General features: G+C 35.5%; 2 protein-coding genes and 1 long non-coding RNA gene across 10 annotated transcripts in view; 1 reads left to right on the forward strand and 2 right to left on the reverse strand.

The window, feature by feature from the left end:
* Nucleotides 1-19,406, reverse strand: LOC119078315. The gene is made up of 3 exons (XR_005087983.1): nt 19,396-19,406; nt 17,846-17,996; nt 1-37 (listed from the first exon to the last, which is right to left on the reverse strand). It is a non-coding gene; the product is annotated as an uncharacterized LOC119078315 (long non-coding RNA).
* LOC119078312 (FMN-dependent NADPH-azoreductase-like) lies at nt 1,790-3,879 on the forward strand. 2 transcript variants are annotated; one of them, XM_037185819.1, is made up of 4 exons: nt 1,790-1,891; nt 2,948-3,128; nt 3,192-3,428; nt 3,544-3,879. In XM_037185819.1, exons 2-4 carry the CDS (start codon nt 2,990-2,992, stop codon nt 3,774-3,776), a joined length of 609 nt encoding a protein of 202 aa, XP_037041714.1. In that variant the 5' UTR covers nt 1,790-1,891; nt 2,948-2,989; the 3' UTR covers nt 3,777-3,879. The 2 variants fall into 2 exon arrangements, with proteins under 2 accessions (XP_037041714.1, XP_037041713.1); XM_037185818.1 differs by having other exon boundaries at nt 1,874-1,910.
* The window catches only part of LOC119078301 (diacylglycerol lipase-beta-like), a 23,126-nt gene continuing 8,634 nt past the window's right edge, over nt 6,772-21,263 (reverse strand). For 4 of the 7 annotated variants that reach the window (XM_037185798.1, XM_037185799.1, XM_037185800.1 and 1 more), the window contains exons 3-13: nt 11,862-11,959; nt 11,568-11,780; nt 11,318-11,430; nt 9,538-9,683; nt 9,260-9,482; nt 9,010-9,196; nt 8,660-8,783; nt 8,193-8,460; nt 7,730-8,130; nt 7,547-7,663; nt 6,772-7,489 (exon numbers count right to left, since the gene is read on the reverse strand). In XM_037185798.1, coding sequence (XP_037041693.1) covers nt 7,295-7,489; nt 7,547-7,663; nt 7,730-8,130; nt 8,193-8,460; nt 8,660-8,783; nt 9,010-9,196; nt 9,260-9,482; nt 9,538-9,683; nt 11,318-11,430; nt 11,568-11,780; nt 11,862-11,956 — 2,082 coding nt within the window. In that variant the 5' untranslated portion in view covers nt 11,957-11,959 and the 3' untranslated portion in view covers nt 6,772-7,294. Of the gene's footprint in view, nt 7,490-7,546; nt 7,664-7,729; nt 8,131-8,192; nt 8,461-8,659; nt 8,784-9,009; nt 9,197-9,259; nt 9,483-9,537; nt 9,684-11,317; nt 11,431-11,567; nt 11,781-11,861; nt 11,960-18,958; nt 19,082-21,263 lie in introns of those variants that run through there. The other 3 variants (XM_037185802.1, XM_037185803.1, XM_037185804.1) reach the window with 3 other exon arrangements.

Consider the following 21,263-nt stretch of genomic DNA (forward strand, 5'->3'; position numbering starts at 1 on the left):
AATGTTCTCATTTGCATGTTCTTCACATCACGTGCTTCTTCTCCAATTGCCGTTCACATTAACACCTCCAAAAATTGATCGAAAAGTCACTTTGTGTCATTCACCAAGCTCCTGATCCATCCGCTACAACTGATCGAATCAGCGATCTGTACAATTCGCATTTAAGGTTGCGGTTGAGTGTTTTTTACCGGATGAGTTTTTGAAGACTGAAGTAACTTCTACTTATTGCCCTTAGTTATCCTCATCTGAGCTTTGTATATGTATGTATCCACAACCAGTTGCCAAATCGTAACGTAAAAAAGCCTGGATTCGTTTAATTATTATGCTTTCTATGTAACACTCACTCATATGATTTTCTAATAGCTCGTTGCCAATTTGCAACGTTAAAAATATCGAATGTCCTGTTACACGAAGAATTTCGAAATTATACTAGCTGCTGCCATAAAAAATATCTTAGACACACCCTGTGGATGGCTTTATATAATCTATAAAATGATTAATCAACAAAATTAAGTTATCAGGCAACATCTTCACTTAAATCGTGGTCATATTGCAAAGGAGAAAAATTGACTCTCAGTGTCACTACTACGTTTATGTGTGTTCGGCACATCGATAGATAAGTAATGTCAAAACTACTTTATGCTGAAAGATCACATGGATGTATGTGTAACCTAACTTACGTTTTGAGAAAGCGCTCGAAATAATGTTATACAAATATTTGAAAATAATTGAAACACTGCATTTCTCAATTTCCATTTTCTCTTCGTTTTGTATTGTGATTTGTATTTTTTGCACTTGTATGTGTGCTATATTTCCGAAATTTCGTTCTTCTTGTCTCATTATCTACAGTAACAGTATATTATATCGATTGTTCGGCAGCACCCGGTGACCGCTAACCGATATGAAACACGTTGTATCGATATAGAATTTTCCGGGCATCAAAACCGTAGAACATTTATTCTGCCTAATTTTTTTTCAAGTTCAAAAATGCAAAAAAATCGGTACTCGAAAATATTTTTTGACTTTAGGGACATTTTACAACCACCCTGTGATGTCCGAAAATTCGGAAAAAGTTCTATAATGTGGGAAATATAATTCTCTGTCGATTCCAATAATAATATGGTTACATATTTTGTTTTATCTGACCGAAAAGACTCGAAAACGAAAATGCTGCACCCTGTACTTTAATTAATCCAGCCTGGCACCCGACCTTTTCGTAATCAGGGCATCGAACTCTACCAGAAACCGGTAAGACATTTTGCTCCGCTTTCGTAGCAACATAGTGTTCTGTGGTATTCATCTGTTTTCGACAATGACGACAAAAATGAGCGATAATTTCTGGCTAATATTCTCTTATACGATGAAAATAATAATTAGTAATGAAGTAACAGATTTCGATCTCATCCACATATCCCTTTATCTTACGTAGAAAGAAGTAACAGATTCGATAATTTAAATGACGATATGCTTGCCTTCTAAATATTCAAATCAATATTATTCTTCTTTTTGCCATATCTTTGCATCAAAAGCCAGAATACCTCTTGCATGTGTATAGTATTCACATCATTATCATTTTGATTGGTAGCATTTCTGCAAAATTAATTTACCAGTTCCCATATCCTTCCAATTTCCATTTACCGCAACCCGGAACTTCATACAATTTGGTTTATATCGTTAACATATGCTGCTAAAACGACTCAAATGGATCGAATGGATAACAGTTTACTATAACGATGATAAAATTTTGTATTTTTGCTTTATCATTTGGTCGTCATAATATTCATATTCACACTGTTTATGTTTGAACTTTCGAGAAGAAATGAATTCAAGTATTTAATGAACCGATTTTAATAGTTGCCAATTAGTAAACAGTATTATATCAGGCTTACAGGTAATAATATCGGTGCATGGTTCGGTCTTTTCGGTTACATTTATCTTTATTGATACCTAAATCACTGTGTGCAGCATTTTTAGAGCTATGTTGTTATATTCAGACTGTTTTGTATTTTAGTGATTTGGTTATCATATTTATGCCAGACAAGTGATAAGATTGATCGTACCAGTTCGATTGTTTTGCGGATTCGCGTCATTGAGCTAATTCTATTTTACCGACTTTGTGAAAAGTATCAGACGTCCGGTCGTTCCTAACCTATGCTAAAAGGATTTTTTAGCGAATTATCCCTCTGGGACGAATTTGTTTATCTTGATATATCTGTTCTCGTCAGATAAAATAGCGTATGCACCTCTGTCCTAAATGTTTATTTTGAAAATTTGGATTGTATACCACGCCTTCGGCTCGGTACATAGCTTCCAAATCATCAAAATAAACATTTTAGAGAGCATAATCTAATATAGGCAGAGGTGCATAATATACTATTATCTACCTAGGTGAAATAATAGCAGTGAAAATATATATTACACACTTGTCACGAAGACAACAACATAGAACTGAAGTGTAATTTTTGAATTAAACTTCTAGTTGAGTAATTTTGACATCCGAACACCGCGCGTATGTGATAAAGTGGTATTATTTCGCCGTCGGTAGATAAAATAGCGTATTCACCTCTCTCCGCCAAAATGTTTATTTAGACACTCGGGGTTATATACATGTTTCACAGAGTTGAATAATCTACTATTATAGGCGTACTCGAACGGCTATGTTATCTGTTGTATACATCGTTTGCAAAATATAAGTAATAAGTTCGGGCTATTACAGTCTTTCCTGGCAAAATGTAATGTTAAAACTTATGAAGTAAAATATTTTTCACAACAAGATGATGTCATACCATTAAGGGGGTGTGGGTGCTCAAGAAAACGTGATGGGTTTTTACAAATTCCGTAAAATGGCGTGACGTCTTTTGTGAACGACTTCCAACTAAAATTTATTTTTTAAGCGAGTGTCTCGGGTGTAAGTGGTTGTGGTATATGATTCATATTTCCTTTACAGGCTAAACTTAAAACCAGTGGAACAAATTCTACGAAGAGAACTATGTCCGGAACTCCATTAAGCACACCGTTAAAAATCGTTGTTTTCATCGGATCTGTACGAAATTACCGTATGGCCGATCGTGTCTGCTCATATATAAAGGCAGTTATCACAAAAAGCGGCATGGAACCGGTAATAATAGGTAAAAAGCACAGTTTGTTGAACTACATTTGGTGGATTCTAATAAACCAAATATTTCTAATAGATCCCGCTACGCTTCCGTTCGAAATTCTGAAAACTCCGTTACATTTCTATCGAAATCCGGCTGAAGCGCCACAATGGCTTCGTGAAACCAATGAATTGATAAAGGAAGCCGATGGATTCGTTTTACTGTCGCCGGAATACAATTACACCCTCTCCCCAGCATTAACGAACATGATCGATCACTTTCCACCTAGATCGTTCCGACACAAACCAACTGGAATTGTTACTTATTCTAGAGGTACTATAAATGGACGAGTTAGAATGTTGAATGATATCAATTGTGATTGAATGTTGAATGATATCAATTGTGATTGAATGTTGAATGATATCAATTGTGATTGAATGTTTAACAGGAAATTATGGTGGTATAGCTTCTGGATTAGCAGCGTTGCCCTTTATGTTAGAACTCGGCATGGTAAATATTCCGACGGGAGTGACTATTCCAACTGTTCACCAAACATTGAATGAGAATGGAGAAACTAACGAAGAACAAATTATTCAAAAAGTAGACCAACTGGTTAACGAATTGAAATGGTATGCAGAAGCACTGAAGGATGGAAAAACTCGATGTCCCCCTCCATCTTAAAGGTTTCATTTTTATCATCATCTAGGTTAGCATAATTAAGATTATCAAAAATGTATTTCCAAAACGGAATCATATTCGATTAGACGAATTTGTACCTTTCTTATGACAATATATCATCGCAAGGCCCTAAATAAAAGCCGGATTAAATATGAAACTGGTATCGTCAACGACAGCTTATATAAGCGATAAGGTCTGACTTGGGTTGTGTTATGTAGAAATTTTTTTCGTGAAATCAATAAGAGATTGTACCGCACATTTTGTAAACACAAGGTCGAACGCAGCTTTCCATAGAAAGTTTCTCTGTTGCTAGAGTCTTGAGTAGCAATGTGCCGTCGGTTCCTTTTTCGTACATTTTTATGTGAAATTTTTTCGTAAGCGAAAGTGGTCCATTAGCAATTTGTGGACTATTTTTCGTTCATTTTCTTCATCTTCCTATATGGAAATCAACTTCCGCAACATTTGCCTTCGGCTCAAGCTTGTTGCTCAAGAGCACACGATTGAGTTTGCTTTTATTACAAATGTTACCTTATATAATGAATTACACGGTGTGCCTGAACCAAATTTAATCAAAAATTTTGCACCTCTGATTTCTCTTCGTGTGTCACTTTCTTAGGTCGAAACAGACAACTTTTGTTCGAAGGCTTTTCGAAATAATGTAACAAATTAGGTGTGTTTCATCGATTTCCATACATTTTTACGAGGTACTGTAAGTCAAGGCTGTATACTTTGGGGAGGTCACGCAGATGCAGATACGCGGGTTACACACCACGTTTCATACAAAAAATTCACCACGCCATACAAATTTAATTTTGGTGAATTTGTTTGTATGGAAAAGGTGTGTTCCCGCGTATCTAATAAAATGGCGATCTGCGTGACCTCCCCAAAGTATACAGCTTTGCTGTAAGTGGCGAAAATAAATCTCCTCGTATGGAATCTGTTGATTGAATATTGTTTGTGGACACAAATTAAACATTTTTTTGTATTGTGACACCAATGGTAAGCCGATAGACTTGGTATAAAACTGCCTTCAAACACGTTAAAAAAACATGAAAAACGTCTACTTCGACGGCAGTTATTTCGAAATCTATACACTTCCCATTGGTGTCACCATACAAAAAAAATGTTTAATTTGTGTCCACAAACAATATTCAATCAACAGATTCCATATTATGAGGAGATTTATTTTCGCCGATTTCACGTACCTCATAAAAATGAATGGAAATCGATGAAACACGCCTAATTTTTTACATTATTTAGAAAAGCGCCCGCTGTGCCACTCTACCCTTCGAACAAAAGTTGTTTGTTATGACCTAAAAAAGTGAAATACGAAGAGAAAATTTTTGATTAAATTTAGTTCAGGCACACCGTGATTACTTTCGCAGCATCCAATGTAACTTACTATAACACAATTTGTGTAAATTACACCCTTAAGAGTGGAACTGTCCTGCCCTGCCGACGCTATGCATTTGTAACAATAATCAATACTTTACTTTTTCGTTGCATCTCAAATCATTTCACTTGTTATATGCTTCCAGTCTTTCAGCACCAGGACCAGAGGACTTACCTATTTTCTGCAATCCAATTAATATAACATTTCCTCTTCTTGTTCTTCAAACTGGCTTTTTCTGCACTGTTCAGTTCTTAGATATTTTCCAACCTTTCGGTAGTTGTTGATAAGTTTCGACCAATGCAAAGACAACAAATTAATGTTTCAAAATTATATTTACATTTTAATTAAACTAATGTAATCATTACAACAATTCGAGTACAAAAATATCATTCAACACTTTAAATGTTCCTATAAATTTGCGATAATTTTATTTCGAACGAGTCGTTTCACTAATGGATGGGTAAAATTCGAAATAATTCCTACGCATGTTTCGCATAATTTTAATTAATATTTCTTTAGCAAAATGTAATTTGAACAGCACGACTCGTCGAATAAAGTTATTAGCTATCACAACCGAACTATAAGAAAAAAATCCTTAATTTTCCTTTTAAATAAGCCTAAAATTACACCTAATGAGTACGAAGAGGGAAAAAAGCGTTTTTATTTTGGAATGTTAATAATGTTCGGGACAGCCTTCAGCGACGACCTACACGAGACAGATGAAGAAGATCTATATATAAAATGGAGATTTCGCTCGACTGAACGAATTTTATTTACAAACAGGTCCGATTCCCGCAAAACTTTTCACCTTTTTTAATTTTTTTGATTTCGAATTTTTTTGCATGTTTCAAGCTCTCAAAATTACAATTCCGAAAAGATTTACAGTTAATGTCAACCGAATTTGTGTCAAGGTTTGCTTCAGCTGTCTTACCAGCTGATCCACTCATACAATCACACTGCTCGCTTATACGGCTTTAATATTATCGCTCGTGTGCGTGTGATTATGAAACCAATACAATCAACGTCTTTGAACAGTGTGTTTGGATGTGTGGATCATCTAGTAAAAGCAAGGTTCTGAACGTTCTGAAACACTGGCTTGGAAATGGGATAAATCGGACATTGCGAGATTTTTGTTTTCCAAGTGTGAAAGCCTTCAGACACTTCTGAGTTGACCAAGTAGGTGGTAGGAGTAAAATTTAATGAGGGAAAAATCCTCCTCGTAAAATGTAGGTGCCTGCAGCCTTCGGTAATGTTTTATCCTGTTCTGTCAAAGCCTTTTGGGTAAAAAAGCTGCAGCAAATTGAGGAACAAATGGTTTTGGCATTAACTGTAAAAACTCAGTTTACAATTATTACGTGCGAGCGGTAGACCAACAGTTACAGTAGTGGTGCAATTGCGTATACTAAATTCTAAAAAATTTGAATTTTTGGAGAAATTTTTTGAATTAATGGAAGGGACGTGAGTCGTCGAAGAAATTGGGTCCGGTCTTACTTGCCTTCCGGGCATGAGAACTCATCGTAATTTCATTCATCTACACTTCCTGTTCATCTTCTACACTTTAGGAATCACGTGGAATTTTATCCGAGAGAAAGGTCTACTTCCTGAATGAATTCTGAACTTTTCATTTTGGATGAGAATAAGTCGCTCGAAAGTGGCCATTTATGTACCGTCAAACGAATAAATTGTAATTGCTTTGTCCTACTGGCGGAGTAGGAGATTGTTAGTAAAATTCAATTTGGAGAAGATTGACTTGGAACACAAAATTTCAATAAGAACCGAGCGTGTAGGTCGAATTTTTCCTTCTTCTTTCCGTTTTACTGAACGTCATCTTTGGTTAATCGTTAATTTTTCTCTTTGTTAATAACAAGACGTCACAGTGAATATTGTCGATTACCGGTAGCCGCTACCAGTTTTTATATATTTTTTTACACTAAAACTAAAGAATTTCGCTTAGATCAATCAAATAATCGATACGGAACGGTTGCTTATATTTTAAAGGATGAAAAATGGTATTGGGATGGATACAACTATCAAATTATTCCTTTCGAAGGAATGTAAGGAATGTAAGTTTATTTTCAGGCACTTGGGTTTAACTAAACAAAAAAAGAGGGAAATTTGCTTCCCAGATTCATTTTCTCATATGCTGTTCAACGATGTTATCGACGAACTCGTTGCTTTTTGCTGATCCAACACGGTGGTCAGAGTTTTGTATATGTTGTCGGGAAAGTGGTCTAGTAACATCCTGGGCATGACTTTCAGTTCGGCAAAGTCTTCGGCTGTTGCCCATCTCATTTCGTAGGTTGGACCGCCGGTATTCGATTTTCTGAAAATTGAAAAATGCTTAGACTCATACTGCCATTCCTGACGTTCCTTTTCACACTAACTTTTCCAATTCAGTTTTCTTCCTACGAATTATGTGTAAGATGCGGCCACCGGTATACAATCTGGTCTTTGAAAATCTGCGCAGCGAAATTTCTTTCGACAGTACAGTCGCTTCCTGTTTGGAGAGAAACTCATTTCTCAAACACATTTTCCACTAAAAGAAACACAAAAACAAATTTACCCCAGTCGCAGAAGCAATAGTCTGAACGTGACGCACTTCCAACAACGGATCATCGGTCTCTCTATGCGTTGATTCGATATCGGTTACATCCTTCCATGTTTTCTCTAAATCTCGCGACGGCACTCCAAAGAACACGTAGCCAACACCATTCAGCATGATGCGCCATTTCGGAAATTTACAAGCGCGCAACGTTTCGATGACACTCGTACGCAAGTTTTCAATTGATTCGATTCCCAGCCGCATTACGAAATCGTCACCAACGCCGACTGTGAATGCGAACGATTCGGTGTATCGGGCAGCTTCACGGCTTATCAGACCAGCCGGGGTGGCATAAGCATAAACACGAAGATCGGAATATTTTGGACGAAATTTAGCCCCAAGTAGAATAGCCACACCGGCACCTATTCAAGAATTGTTGAAATTGAATTTCGTGGTCGTCGTGGTCACTGAAGAATCAATTTACCTAAGCTGTGTCCGCACAAAACTAATGTGTACTCAGGATACGTATGGAATGCTCTCTCCAATATATGTCCTTCTTGAAGTCTTTTAATTAGCTGCTCAGCACCAGCAATCATTCCACGATGTGCTGCAGAATCTGGTGGCATGCCCGGAGCGTCGAAGCGTTCAGCGTTTGCTGTCAAATCGGTGAATATATCACGCATGGATAAGCTTCCACGAATCGATACTACGATACTTTTTGTGGCATGGTCGGCCAGAACGCAGAACGGAAGCTGTAAATATAAACGGACATTCGTTAGTATACGCTCGTATCAATGACCTACTTTACATTTAACCCATGCCAATTACAATCGAATGTATTTTGCTTAAAATTGTCTGACATGTAATACCTTCCACGTCGTATCGAGTTTATCATACTTCAAATCACTACCGCAAAGTAAGTAAATCTCTTAATTTAAAAAAAGTGCTCACCTCGAATACATGATTTCTGAAAGATGCATGCAAAACGTCCTCGTCTCTCATTCGAGACATATATTTCACTCCGGCTACGTGACACAAACAACAATTATCATCGACAACCACTTGTGCTTTCGACCTAAAAAACAATTTTAAAAATTTAAAAATCATTGCGAAAAATACCGTGCCCAAGGTAACGTTAAGAATCACCGCAAAGATTTATCTCTCGGATCATTTAAATTGAAAATTATTGCTACGTAACATTGGCAAGACAAAGACACGGAAAAAACCCATATCCAATTTACGAACATACGATGAGAACCATTGTACCTTGATCATTGATTGCGAATTGTTTATGTATTTACCTGAAGCATGCACAACATGTCGAGTTTTTAATCAGTCGAAATGGACCGGTACAGCAATGCATATAACATACTAAGGGCCAACCATAACTCGCCATTGCGAAACGTTTGAAATGACGTGCATTCTTCAATGTCATCCATGGTGGTGATGTTGCGAACACACGTAGGACATCGCTCGAATACCTTGGTCCTGTATCAGTCGTACAATCGATGTAGGTAATGAATTGACTTAAAATGTAAACAAAAATTTTACCGTCGTCATTCAACATTCTAATTCGTCGCATTTCACGGGTCTCCCGTTTTTGACGAACCCTCAGCAATATGCACGCAGCCATTATATCCGATGGTACAAGATCCGTACCACGAAACAGTGCACTCAATAAGCTAGCCACTTGGGTGAATGCTTCATGGCCAAATTCATCTTTACGTAAACAACAGAAAATCCATCGGAACCGCCGAAGCCAAAGATTTGAGACCTTGTAAGTTCATGGTTTAGTCATTTTTAAAAGAATTTCGTTTTCGTTTTCTTACTTTGCGATGCATTGCCGATTCGGTCGGTCCATTGTTATCATTGTTGTCGCGACTTTTTTTGTATTTTGCTGATCCAAGTGGGTCAAATACAATTGCTAAACCGAAGATGATCAACGCAAACACCACCCAATTGAAAACAACGATAGCTGAGAATGAATGTATAGAAGTTTTACAAATTCTTTGAATTCTATAAAATTTAGAGGGGACAAGTTGTTGGACAACCGACCAGCTTCATTTATTTTAGTCATCTGTTATCGATAGTGAAGATAACTATAAGCAAAGAGGTCTGGCTAGTATTGCCTTATATAGCATAGAAGATACAAATGAACTAAAAGAATTTGCTTCAAAAACACTGAGAAAGTCGTTTTAACAAAAGAAGTAGTAGATTGAACAAATTGATAGCTTTCACGATATGTTTGCCGTTGGTTAATTTTCGAATGCAAAAAATGTTTCGGGATTCGCTCAGGGCTTATCTTTAGGAATTTAAATAATTTTTCTGAATTTTCAGAATTTAAATTCTCGAAAGACTTCACTGCTTATTGCATCAGCTCTTGAACCTCTCTTTTCGTAACTTATTCGAGATAATGAAAGGACGATAAGGAGCGATTACCACAACCATATAATATACGAGTGAGCCGATTTTATAAACTATTTTCCACGATCGGTATCGACCGACATAGTAAAGTTAACCAGGCAGGAGCGCTGATTTGACTAGGGATCTGAATAATCTAGTAGTATTTTGTGCGAGTAAAACTTTTCAATTTATGTCGGTGTTCATTTGAGTTCATTTCCATACAGTGTATTAGGTCCCTTATTTGACGTTTCGAAAATGAACCGCTCCTGCCTGTAAACCACAAAAATTGTTCTTACTTGGCCAATTCTTTGGATCCATTCGACAGACTCTGCTTCGAATTTAAACCCAAAATTTCGATAAGAAACGACGCATTAAACCTAAAAGCCCCTAGTATAATCCGCACGAGTCGTAAATGTGCTGTTCAAAAAATTAATTTGCTGACGAAACGACATTAGATGACGCAAAACATATATATCCGAATTAGTATCATGTCACATTCGGTCATAATCGAAAACGCAATCGTTAAACTTACAAGCACATTAATGTTAACACAAAATTGCAACGATTACAGGATTATTATTACATTCTTACGTGCAATCATTAAGAAATAATTAGCATAATAATTATCGTATTATGAGTGATGTGATGCCCATTTGATGACAAACAAAACAAATAATGCGAGATAATACAAGGTCAATTTCACGTTGTCTAATTAGAAACGAACAAAAAGTAGTGACGGACGGATCTTATTTAACATATTAATATGGAGTTTGCGCTAATAGGTTGACTTGAAAATCATTTTTATGAATAAAAAAAACTTTCATGAAACAATGTTAAACGCTGCAGAGAACACTCGCCCTCGCACATTTACAGTAACGATGTCAAGTGCAATGACATAACATTTTAACAGATTATTTAGTGACATTGGTCAGATGGAGTTGAAAAAAAAAGTTAATCAACGCACCAGCATTTGTTTATCTGGATTTCAGATACCACAATCGGACAGTGTATCATACATTCCACTTACACTGATAAAAACCAGTTCATCCAACTAAGATGCTTTTCGTTGCTGGTGCGTTGAGTCAATAGTATAGCTATGGTGCTATGGTACTTGTATCGAGGAACCATACGTATCTGGATCGCCTTGCAGTCTATTCATCCCAATAATAGTGTGATCCCTCGATACGTACCAGTTTACTTGCTTACCTTCAATAACAGTCTTTGAGTATTTATGATCGGTCGTACACTGGATCAAATCACAAAACGACCATATCGTTCCAAATATATTGAAACCCAGTTCCGGTGGTATAAGCAGAAATCTGTGCGAAATGTTTCGTGTTAGAAAATCACTCATTCCATTCGAATCGATTGCACAATTATCTATAAATTGGCAAATCGCATTCGAACGAAATTGCAGTAGAAATAATTAATTAACATTAATTACATTTATATTTACTTGCATACTAGTAACGGAGCTACATGCCGCCTGGCATGTGTGTCAGTTATTGAACCTTGACTACTTCGGTTAACCAGTGCAACCAACAGTATCAGATTGATTCCGATCAACGCCAATGTCCCAATCATGTATATCCGAACAGCTAGGCCGCCCTCTGTACAATTTTCCGTTGTTATCCAATAATTGTTCGTGACACAAGCGATCAGTGCAAGCCTGTAATTTTATTGGAAAAACGAAAAACAGGTAGATATTATGTGCGATACGGTGATAATATCGCAATGTGATCATCATTACCATACTACTCGAAAACATATTTCGAATAAACACGGAAAAACAAGGTCGTCTGAGGCAGCTAACCATTTTCTACCGAATAAGCGCAGCGCCGGCATGACCTATTTGATAGAAATTCTTTAATTTTCATAATGTGTTCGATATTCAGTTTTTTCAATTAGACAAGTTATCATTGACTTCATACATATTTAATCAACCGAATTGTTTAAGTCAAGTAAGCATGAATTATCTTGAAAATCCTTGAAAAAAACCAAGGACAAAAAAAATCAGGTTCAGGGTACACATGCTATTGTGTTAGGCATGTTGACGTAGGTATTCATTCGATATGATGGTGAGTCAAATAGAACAGTTTCTTAGAGCAGGTTTCTTATGATGACGCATGGGTCAGACGTCTTTTAGGTAAATATATATTTAGATTTTCGCCAGGTAAATCGTTTTGTTCTCCCACATAAGTTTTAAATAGTGTTAAGCAATTAATTCAGAAAACCGTTTATTCTGATAGTTTTGATTTTAGAATAGAAACGTTAAGTTTAAGTTGATGCAATACATCTTTAAGCTCATCTATATACTTTACACAACAATGATTTTGTTTATTTTTTGCTAGTCATCTGCTATTGAAAATGACGACAATGAAAGTCTAGTTCTGGTTAGTGTTCTGTTTCTAATCGAATGAAATAAAAATGTTTTTGCCAAATATTATTGTTTAAACGAAAGAAGTAATAGATCTAAGGGATTCGTTGTATGTCACGCGTGCGAAAGTTACGCAGAATATGGTTAGAAAGAAATGAAAATCCGTCTCGCATGACATATTTTACGAACGATACCTAATGACAGTACATTCGCTGTTTGTTAACCAATGGGGAATTGAAGTTTTGACCAATTCGACGCAGAACGTTATTCTAAGCAAAAAATTGTTCTACGGTACGCCTCTAAAATGCACAGATTTTTTTTTATAAAATTTATTTTGTTTACAAAGTACGACCCAAAATAAGTATATGTAAAGTGTTCTTCAGCAAGAACTACATGGGTATCGACCATTCTGATCAAAAGAGTTTCTAAAAACAGTGTAAAATCGAAAATATAGGGCCGCCAATTTGTAATTTTCTTACTAGCGTCTGTACGTTTCGAAGTTTAGACGATCTTATAAAAAGATCAGTGCATTTTAGAGACATACCGTAAAACAATTTTTTGTTTAGAATTATGTTTTACGTCGATTAAAAATAACTTGTCAAAACTTCAGTCCCCCACTGAATCCGCAGACAGACACGAACTGTGTAGATCATCTTCAAGGCCGTTTGAAATGCCATCATTGTTTGTTCTTTTTTTTTACACATGATTTTAAATTTAGTACTCAAATGGCAACTCGTTTTTGACTGTGTTAGACAAAACACACGAAACTAATCTGAGGTTACGTTTGAAAGTACCGTATCTTGAATATGATCCATATCGATACATATAAACTAGGCCCTACTTTTGGGTGGGTCAGATCCATGGACTGACTGATTTTCTCGATAAATTTTTGCAAATGACATAAAATGATCAATCAAAAATAAAGGCGCTGAACTCGCTTCGCTCTGGTTCTTCACGGTCGTGAAAATGTTATATATTTTTTCAAGAAACAAAGAAATCTCGCAAGAAGTTCGTTTCGGAAAAACTCCGGTATTACCCATGAACTTAACCCCAGAAATTTCATTCCTCGTGAAAGTTTTTGGAAATCCGTTGAGAATGACATAATAATAATAATGATATTCGATCGTGATTACAAGTAATTGACAAACATTTTAATACGTTTAAGTCAAACAGTCGAAAGCCAGGCTAAAAATAGTTTGGCTAGACCACTTTTGGAGTTTCATTTTGTCGAATCCAGGCTATTCAACGCAATATCCAATTTTGTTCCATATGTCGACAAGCAATACAAAATTCATACACGATCCATTTAAGGTTTTTGGTCATAATTTACAATCATTCATTTTCATACATAGTGGGTGTAAGACCCATCGCTTACAGTCAAGGGAACTTCAACGTACAAGGACCTTTGAAAAGCTATTCACGTTAAAAATATAATTATACAAATGAATGAATGAACAAAACATTTAACGAAACTTAAGTCAAAAATTACAGTAATTTGAAGATGATCTGCAGTAATTTGCATGTCTGTCTTAGGCAGTGGGTTTTAGGTTTTTGCCCGAACGAAGTGATACGCACAATATTTTTCAATATAAGTGCCCGAAAGCCTGTGAAAGTTTCTGCAAACCCACCGTTTTCGTCCCCGATACATCAAAGCTCTATTTACTGTTAGAAAGCATTAGTTCGTAAAATAATCACACATTTCAAACCAAAAATACACAAACTTTTCCTTCTACCAATTTGTGTAATCTAATATGCGAGCGAGAGCGAAGCCAACGAAAATACAATTACCAAAATAGTACAGTTGCATGTAAAGTTTTTCCGTCTCGTCATAATTGTTTCAGTGAATAATTGAATTTGAATTGGATTTTCATTTTAATCGATTCAATTTATTCAATTTCATCATATCTTCTAGTTTCACTAGCATTTTCATGTATGTTCCTCAGACTATGAAGTACAAGACTTACTAGCATTGACGTAAATCTAGTACTTCGAGACGAACATCATTGTGAGTGATAGTAATTATGTGTTAAAGGACTTAGACAGACATCAACGTAAATCTAGTACTTCGAGTTCAACGCATATTAAGGGATAGTATTTGTGGGTTAAAGAACTTAGACAGACATTCACGTAAATCTAGTACTTTGTGGCCAACGCATATTAAGGCATTAAAGTATACCCATTCTAATATTTCGACGAATTTCTTAGAGCTGAATGAGGACTATTTTCTAGTCGTAATTGCAGCTGTTCTGGGTAAATTCGATTGTGTTTGCAGCTTCGTTTTTTAGACGAAAAATGTCACAAAATTATTCTACGGTTTCAAAACTACAATCAAACTCTAATTTTCATTAGACTAAATTGTTCTATGGTACTGATAGACACATATCGTACCATGATTTTCTTCGATTCTCTATGGTAACAGTGTCATCAACATTACACAAATGCTGATTCGGTTCAATAAACATTATTTATTTACGAATAATGAATTTCAAAATATTGTGTATGAGTGCCTAGGTATTTATATTGTACTATTGCACATGATATACACTCGTTATGTTGTCGATGCACAAATGTAAAACATTTGACTTTTAATTGTTTAATGATAAATTTTACAATCGATAGACAAGTCGTGCTCGTCTCGTGTGTGTGTATTATAATATACAAACGGATAAATTTATTCAATCAACAAAATACAAACGTGTTTTCCGTGTTCTGATAGTTTTCCCTCCAACAAGATGTGCTCTGTCATCATCTGAATCACGGTAAAAAGTGTACCGTCACCTCTATATCACTGTGTTTAGTTGAGAAACTTTCACTATAACTCAAGTTTCATAATAAATGGATAAAGTACGATAACTGTAATGAGTAAATATACGTTGCACATTGAAGATTGCAGAATTTTATTTACTTTTGCGTTTGCAAAGAATTTATTATTTTGATGATTCGAACAATTATAGATAGGAATCGACAATTGTGACTATCGACTGTCGTTAACGATGATTTACGAGATAATAACTTGGTTAACTTTTGCTGATTGATTCGTTTTTCTTTATAGGGAACTATCGTTGAGACTGGCAGTGTGAACAAGTATGAACGAAGATGTTGAAACGAGATTTTATGGTGCATCGGGGTAGTGGTATTAGGATTTTGTGAAAAATTAAAAAGGATTATACGTTGACCCAGAAGAGGAGGTACTTATTCAATCTGAAACACTTATGTGTTGGATCGCATCTGAAATCAACCACTTCAAAATTTTTAGTGAGCTGAATGTTGAAGTGAAATGTCGAAACTTTAAGTGAACGTAAGGACTCAAGGTGCTTCTATCCTCGTTTTTCGGATTTATTTATCTGAACCCCATATGAAACACTAAAGGGATTACTTTCTAGCTTAACTTAGATTCGCATTCGATTAGCGACCTGTAGGGGCCTCAACTTAGGTCGTTAAGATCGAAAAATAGATCATCGATCAAAACACATCAAACTTCAAGAGTTTCCTAGACCTGGTTGACACATATCCGCTGAGTTCCGATGCCTGCTAATGATTAAGCATTGTAGACCCAAGAAAGAGTTGACGACAAAATATCAGTAACAGAAGCAAATCGGTCTTGCCACATTTCCTATATAGTGGACCCATGTCTATCCTACGAAATCGCTTAGAAATTCAATTTGTTTATTTAATTTTTATTTCAGCATTCGAAGGCAGAAGTTCAGGACAGGACAGGACAGGACATTCTTCGGAAGTGTACCAGTATTTGGACACCGAAAGATCTTTCATTCATAAAAAAGTTGATCAATGAAAGAACAGTAGGTGTTCGAGGACTGGTATAATATCCGAAGACTACTACGCTCACTGCGTCTTCCATTTCGCACAATTTTTCAATTTAGTTCAATGCAATAAAAAGTGTAAAATTAAATGTAATGTAAATCCTACCTATGTGCGGAGAGAGACCAATTGACATATCACTGAAGAAGCCCATTTTATTGAACCGACAGGGTACCATTCAATTGCATTTCTGCTTCAACTAATCTCACCTTGTACAACAACAAAAAAAAACCATGCGTCACAAGTGTACAACGTACTGACATTGCTAATTATATTAATTTATAATCACACCTTTCGTCTACCAATGAGAATATAAATCGATGATAAAATCGCTCAAAGATATTTCATCCATCAAACTATGTAATTAAAAATGAAAATTGTTTACACTCTCGTATTCGTATGTATAACCCGAAGTGGTAATTATTAAAAAATAAAAAAAATAAAATTCAAATTATGAAAGTTTCTCTTAACGAGCAAATCAAGTTTAATTGCGCTGCATCATAATAAACATCAACTACTGCAGTTATTGGTTTTTTCTAGTTCATTGCTACGGTTTTTTTTTATAAAAAAAGAAAAGAAATCGATATGGCTACAGGGAAGGAATTGTAACATCCAACAATTTCAATCCGAATAACCCATACTTATTCCTCATGCGTTATCATAATGAGTAAAACCTTACGATACTTACACGTACACATACGTGTGGTAACGTTGGATTTCGCATTTGATTATAATATGAATTGGCTTGAAATTGTTGGATCTTATAATTCGCCGGCTGTATTTACGTGCTTAATCCTATAGCATTTACTTTGCTTGCAAAGTTAAAGTTAAAGTTCTTTAATAATTTGAGTCTGAACAGTTTCTAGTTTGGAGGAACAATTGACACTACAAACACACTACCCTCAACTCATTGTTTCTCTGTTGTGATTAAGAATCAATTTGCCAAAACTTCGAACAGTCGGGATTCAAGCCTACAGCGATCCAAACGAGCTATGGCTGAAATGAATCTTCGTTCAATTCTGATAATATCGTGGAACAATATTTTTCCCGAAAATTTTTAGTTGGGCTGACATGGCCCTTAGAAAAATTTTCTCCGGAGTTGTCGTGAAAATTGTTTTTTATCACTAGCTCCAACATGCAAAATGTGAATTATGTCAAATTGAGTACGTTTGTGAAGGTGGATGAACTGAATATTATTAATAAAATTGTTGTATTGTTTGGTCAGTAATTCAACATTGACAAAGTGTTGCATTGCTTTGACTTGACCAAAATTGTTGAAAAAATTTCTTCGTTCGCCCTTCGTTGAATAAAAGAATTTTTTTTCAACAATTTTGGTCAAGTCAAAGCAATACAACACTTTGTCAATGAATATTATTGACCAACAAATGCCGATGTTCGACCCACCCAGCCGCCACAACAAGTGAAAAACCTCGAAAAAGCCGAAATTTTTAAAGGGCTCAGGGCGGTTGGGAAAGTTAGTAGCAGGAAGCTCTAACCCGGAGTTTTGTAGGCTACTTCTCGCCCTATCCATTGACCACTTTTAAACTTTTCGAGTTCTTACACACTTTTTTTCTGTTTATTCCAAGATCATTACTTTCCAAAAAAGTGTGTATAATGCCTTTTTGCGAATACACACTATTTTAGTTTTCAACGCAAAGTGTGTAATGGTTACACACTTCACAGATAGTACTGAATCTATAAAGGGATTCTGCCATACAATTTAAGTGCAGAAATTTGTATTAGTTACTAAATTATAAAACCAAATTCCGGCATCAATTAAGCATTAAGTGTGCTAAAATTTGGAATGAAAAGTCACTTGGGTGGATCAAACGCGTTACAAGGACAGCACTTTTATTTCTTCAATAAATGTTTGCTTCTTCCCCAATTCGCGATGTTCTTAATAAGAGTGCGTTGAAATTTCCTTTTCGGTTCATTCGAGCATTAATTAAAAATTCAAATTCTGAGGCACCTTCACGGCTTGAATATGGTTCGAAAGGAAGGGCCTAGAGCCCTTCAAAATTTTTGGTTTTTTCGAGGTTTTTCACTTGTTGTGGCGGCTGGGTGGGCCGAACATCGGAATTTGTTGGTCAATAATATTCAGCTCATCGACCTTCATAAACGTACACAATTTGACATTATTCACATCTCGCATGTTGGAGTAATTGATAAAAGCGATTTTCGCGACCACTTCAGAGAAAATTTTTCTAAGGGCCATAACAGCCCAACAAAATTTTTCGGGAAAAAATTTGTTCCATGATATTATCAGAATTGAACGACGATTAATTCGAGCCATAGCTCGTTTGGATCGCCGTCGGCTTGAATCCCGATTCCATATAAGCTGTTCGAAGTTTTGGCGAATTAACTCTTAACATCACTAAAAGTTTTCACAAACCATCGAATGTTTTCTTAACGTAATATAATTGATGACTGTCTTCAACGTACAATGTTCACGTAATTACCAACGTAATTAACAGCTTGTCACAAAAACTCCCAATACCAGAGAAAGGCTTAGGTGAAGCTTCAAATCTCAAAATATTAACAACCTTTCACTGGATTGAGTCAAGTTTTATAAATGAAATATTGGTTTCCTTTCTGAGTTGGGTCACGGAAACACTCAAGAACGACTTTATGCAATATGGCAATTTACTTACGTGGATTTGTTGACGAACAAGCAATTTATGAGAATATGATGTGAGACCCAAAAAAACGGTTTATTATGTCAACGGTGTCTGTATTCATCTACACTACTCTGGACACTACTTACAGAACTTTTAGCTAATTTAAAACTAAGTTTTCAAACCGAATGTTAAATACAGATTTAGCTAGAACCTACTAGAATGCAATGTACTTTTACGCTGCTAATGGCTAATCGCAATATAATTTCTGAAAATTCATAATATTTATAAAAAATTTACATTCGTAAAGTGATTTTCTGCTTAATTGACCGTTAAATTGGCAGGAAAAGTTGAAAATTTGAAGAAGAAAAAAGTTTACGAGTCATTTTGCTGCTTCCTGTTCGCTTTAAGAGGGCAGACTAGGTGTGAAGTAGGCTATATATTGAAAAATTGGTTTTAAAATTAATGTAGACCATTTAATGAAAATCTGTTCCAGCAATTAGATGAGCAATATGTTTATCTATCTCTAAAAAATGAAAAACGATTTACAATAAGCAACAGTTGGAAGAAAACCGATTTCCAAAAAAATATTGCATAGCCTAACTTTAAGCGACGTTCATATTTTGGAAATCGGTTTTCTTCCAACTGTTGCTTATTGTAAATCGTTTTTCGTTTTTTAGAGATAGATAAACATATTGCTCATCTAATTGCTGGAACAAATTTTCATTAAATGGTCTACATTAATTTTAAAACCAATTTTTCAATTACAGCCTACTTCACACCTAGTCTGCCCTCTTAATTTAAATGACGAATCATTTCTTCAAATCTGTATATTTATGAATGTAATTTTGGTCGTCTAGAATTTATCAACAGTTATTTATTACTACATCCCACCTGTTGGGTGGGTCAGATTCCTTGAACGTCTAAACTTCTCAATAGTATTCATATTGGTAATGATTTATAGATTTATTTAAATGAAAATTTAATAATTTTGATGGACACAAACACATAATTAGAAGAAGAACTACTAGAACCGGGATAAACTCTTCGAAACGTTTTGAATCATAATAAGTCGATACTTTTAGCTTCATAAAGCAACCTTCTGGTGCATACAGGTCTGGCTTTATACCCACATTAGAGTGTTATTATGTATAAAATGACCAAGTTAAAAAATTAGGTATGTCTTCAATGTAACTTAAACTCGTGTGAACTGCTGCCCTTGCTTCGCTCTGGCCGCAAACTTCACACTCGTTAATTTTGGTACTGTTTATTCCGCTTTTACTGACAATGCAAAATCGCATAACAAGAACAATACAATTGAAATCGATACAAAAATTCGTTTAGCAACAGCAGCTGGATCGTTAGATCAACAAAATCTATCTTGGAATTCCTTTTTTTCAACAAACATTTTTTTTTAAATCGCTAAATTATTACTCCAGTTAAACAAGATGAGAAGAGTAGAAAAGGCTTCTTGCAAATTACTCCCAGATGGTTGAACCTATACCACCCATTTTCGAGCTTGACCTAAGGATTTCAATGCTTCGTCGAACAAAATAATTTTTTTGAAAATCTGTTGAGAATGACTTCAGTTATCGTGTTAACAAAGAGCAGAAAACGCACTCTGGAGAACTACTCTCAAATGGTAGAACCGGTACCACACATACAATCAAGGGAATAAATCCCGTTATCATCTGTTATCGAGAGCGACGACAACAATAAGCGATTAGATCTGGTTAATGCTTTCTTATATGGCAGAATGTATGTCAAATAGAATGAAGTGAAACATTTATGTAACACTAGACGATACATTAAACAATAGAAGTAACAGATTCGACAATAATTCGTTGTCAACACGATATTGGTTTAAAGCTGATTAAGTCATACCTTTCATAGACGTGTAGTAGACAACCGATTGTACTTTCGATTACACATTGTTTCGATAGGCTGGATGACAAGTTGTAATAGAGGTCAACAGTTTCGACACAACTAATTACCTCATATCGACAACAACAACAAAAATAACCAACGTTGTATGGCTAGTGTTCGTTTATGGTATCAAAACGACTGTTAAAACTGATATAAAGTAAAAGATTATTATATTGAACATTGGGCGAAATGCTTTAATCAAAAGAAGTTAATAGCGGCATATATCGAGGGCTGACATTTAGGGTTTAGCAAAATGTCAGGATTCGGCACATTTCAAGGTTGAACAACTTTTTCGTTTCAGAACTACCACCACACAGAACTGCATTGAAATTTTATTCGCTTTATTGCACAAATTTACGGTTTAATCGGTTTAATCTAACAACTTACGAAAGGGAGGCTAAAAAACTAACGACGC

Source organism: Bradysia coprophila, unplaced genomic scaffold (genome assembly GCF_014529535.1).
Source record: "Bradysia coprophila strain Holo2 unplaced genomic scaffold, BU_Bcop_v1 contig_248, whole genome shotgun sequence".
NCBI classification, from domain to species: domain Eukaryota; kingdom Metazoa; phylum Arthropoda; class Insecta; order Diptera; family Sciaridae; genus Bradysia; species Bradysia coprophila.

What these genes read in the sequence shown, in the direction of transcription:
- LOC119078312 (XM_037185818.1), top strand. An exon ending in CATGGAACCGGTAATAATAG is followed by an intron (nt 3,129 to 3,191) that starts GTAAAAAGCACA and finishes TATTTCTAATAG; the next exon opens with ATCCCGCTACGCTTCCGTTC. An exon ending in AATTGTTACTTATTCTAGAG is followed by an intron (nt 3,429 to 3,543) that starts GTACTATAAATG and finishes AATGTTTAACAG; the next exon opens with GAAATTATGGTGGTATAGCT.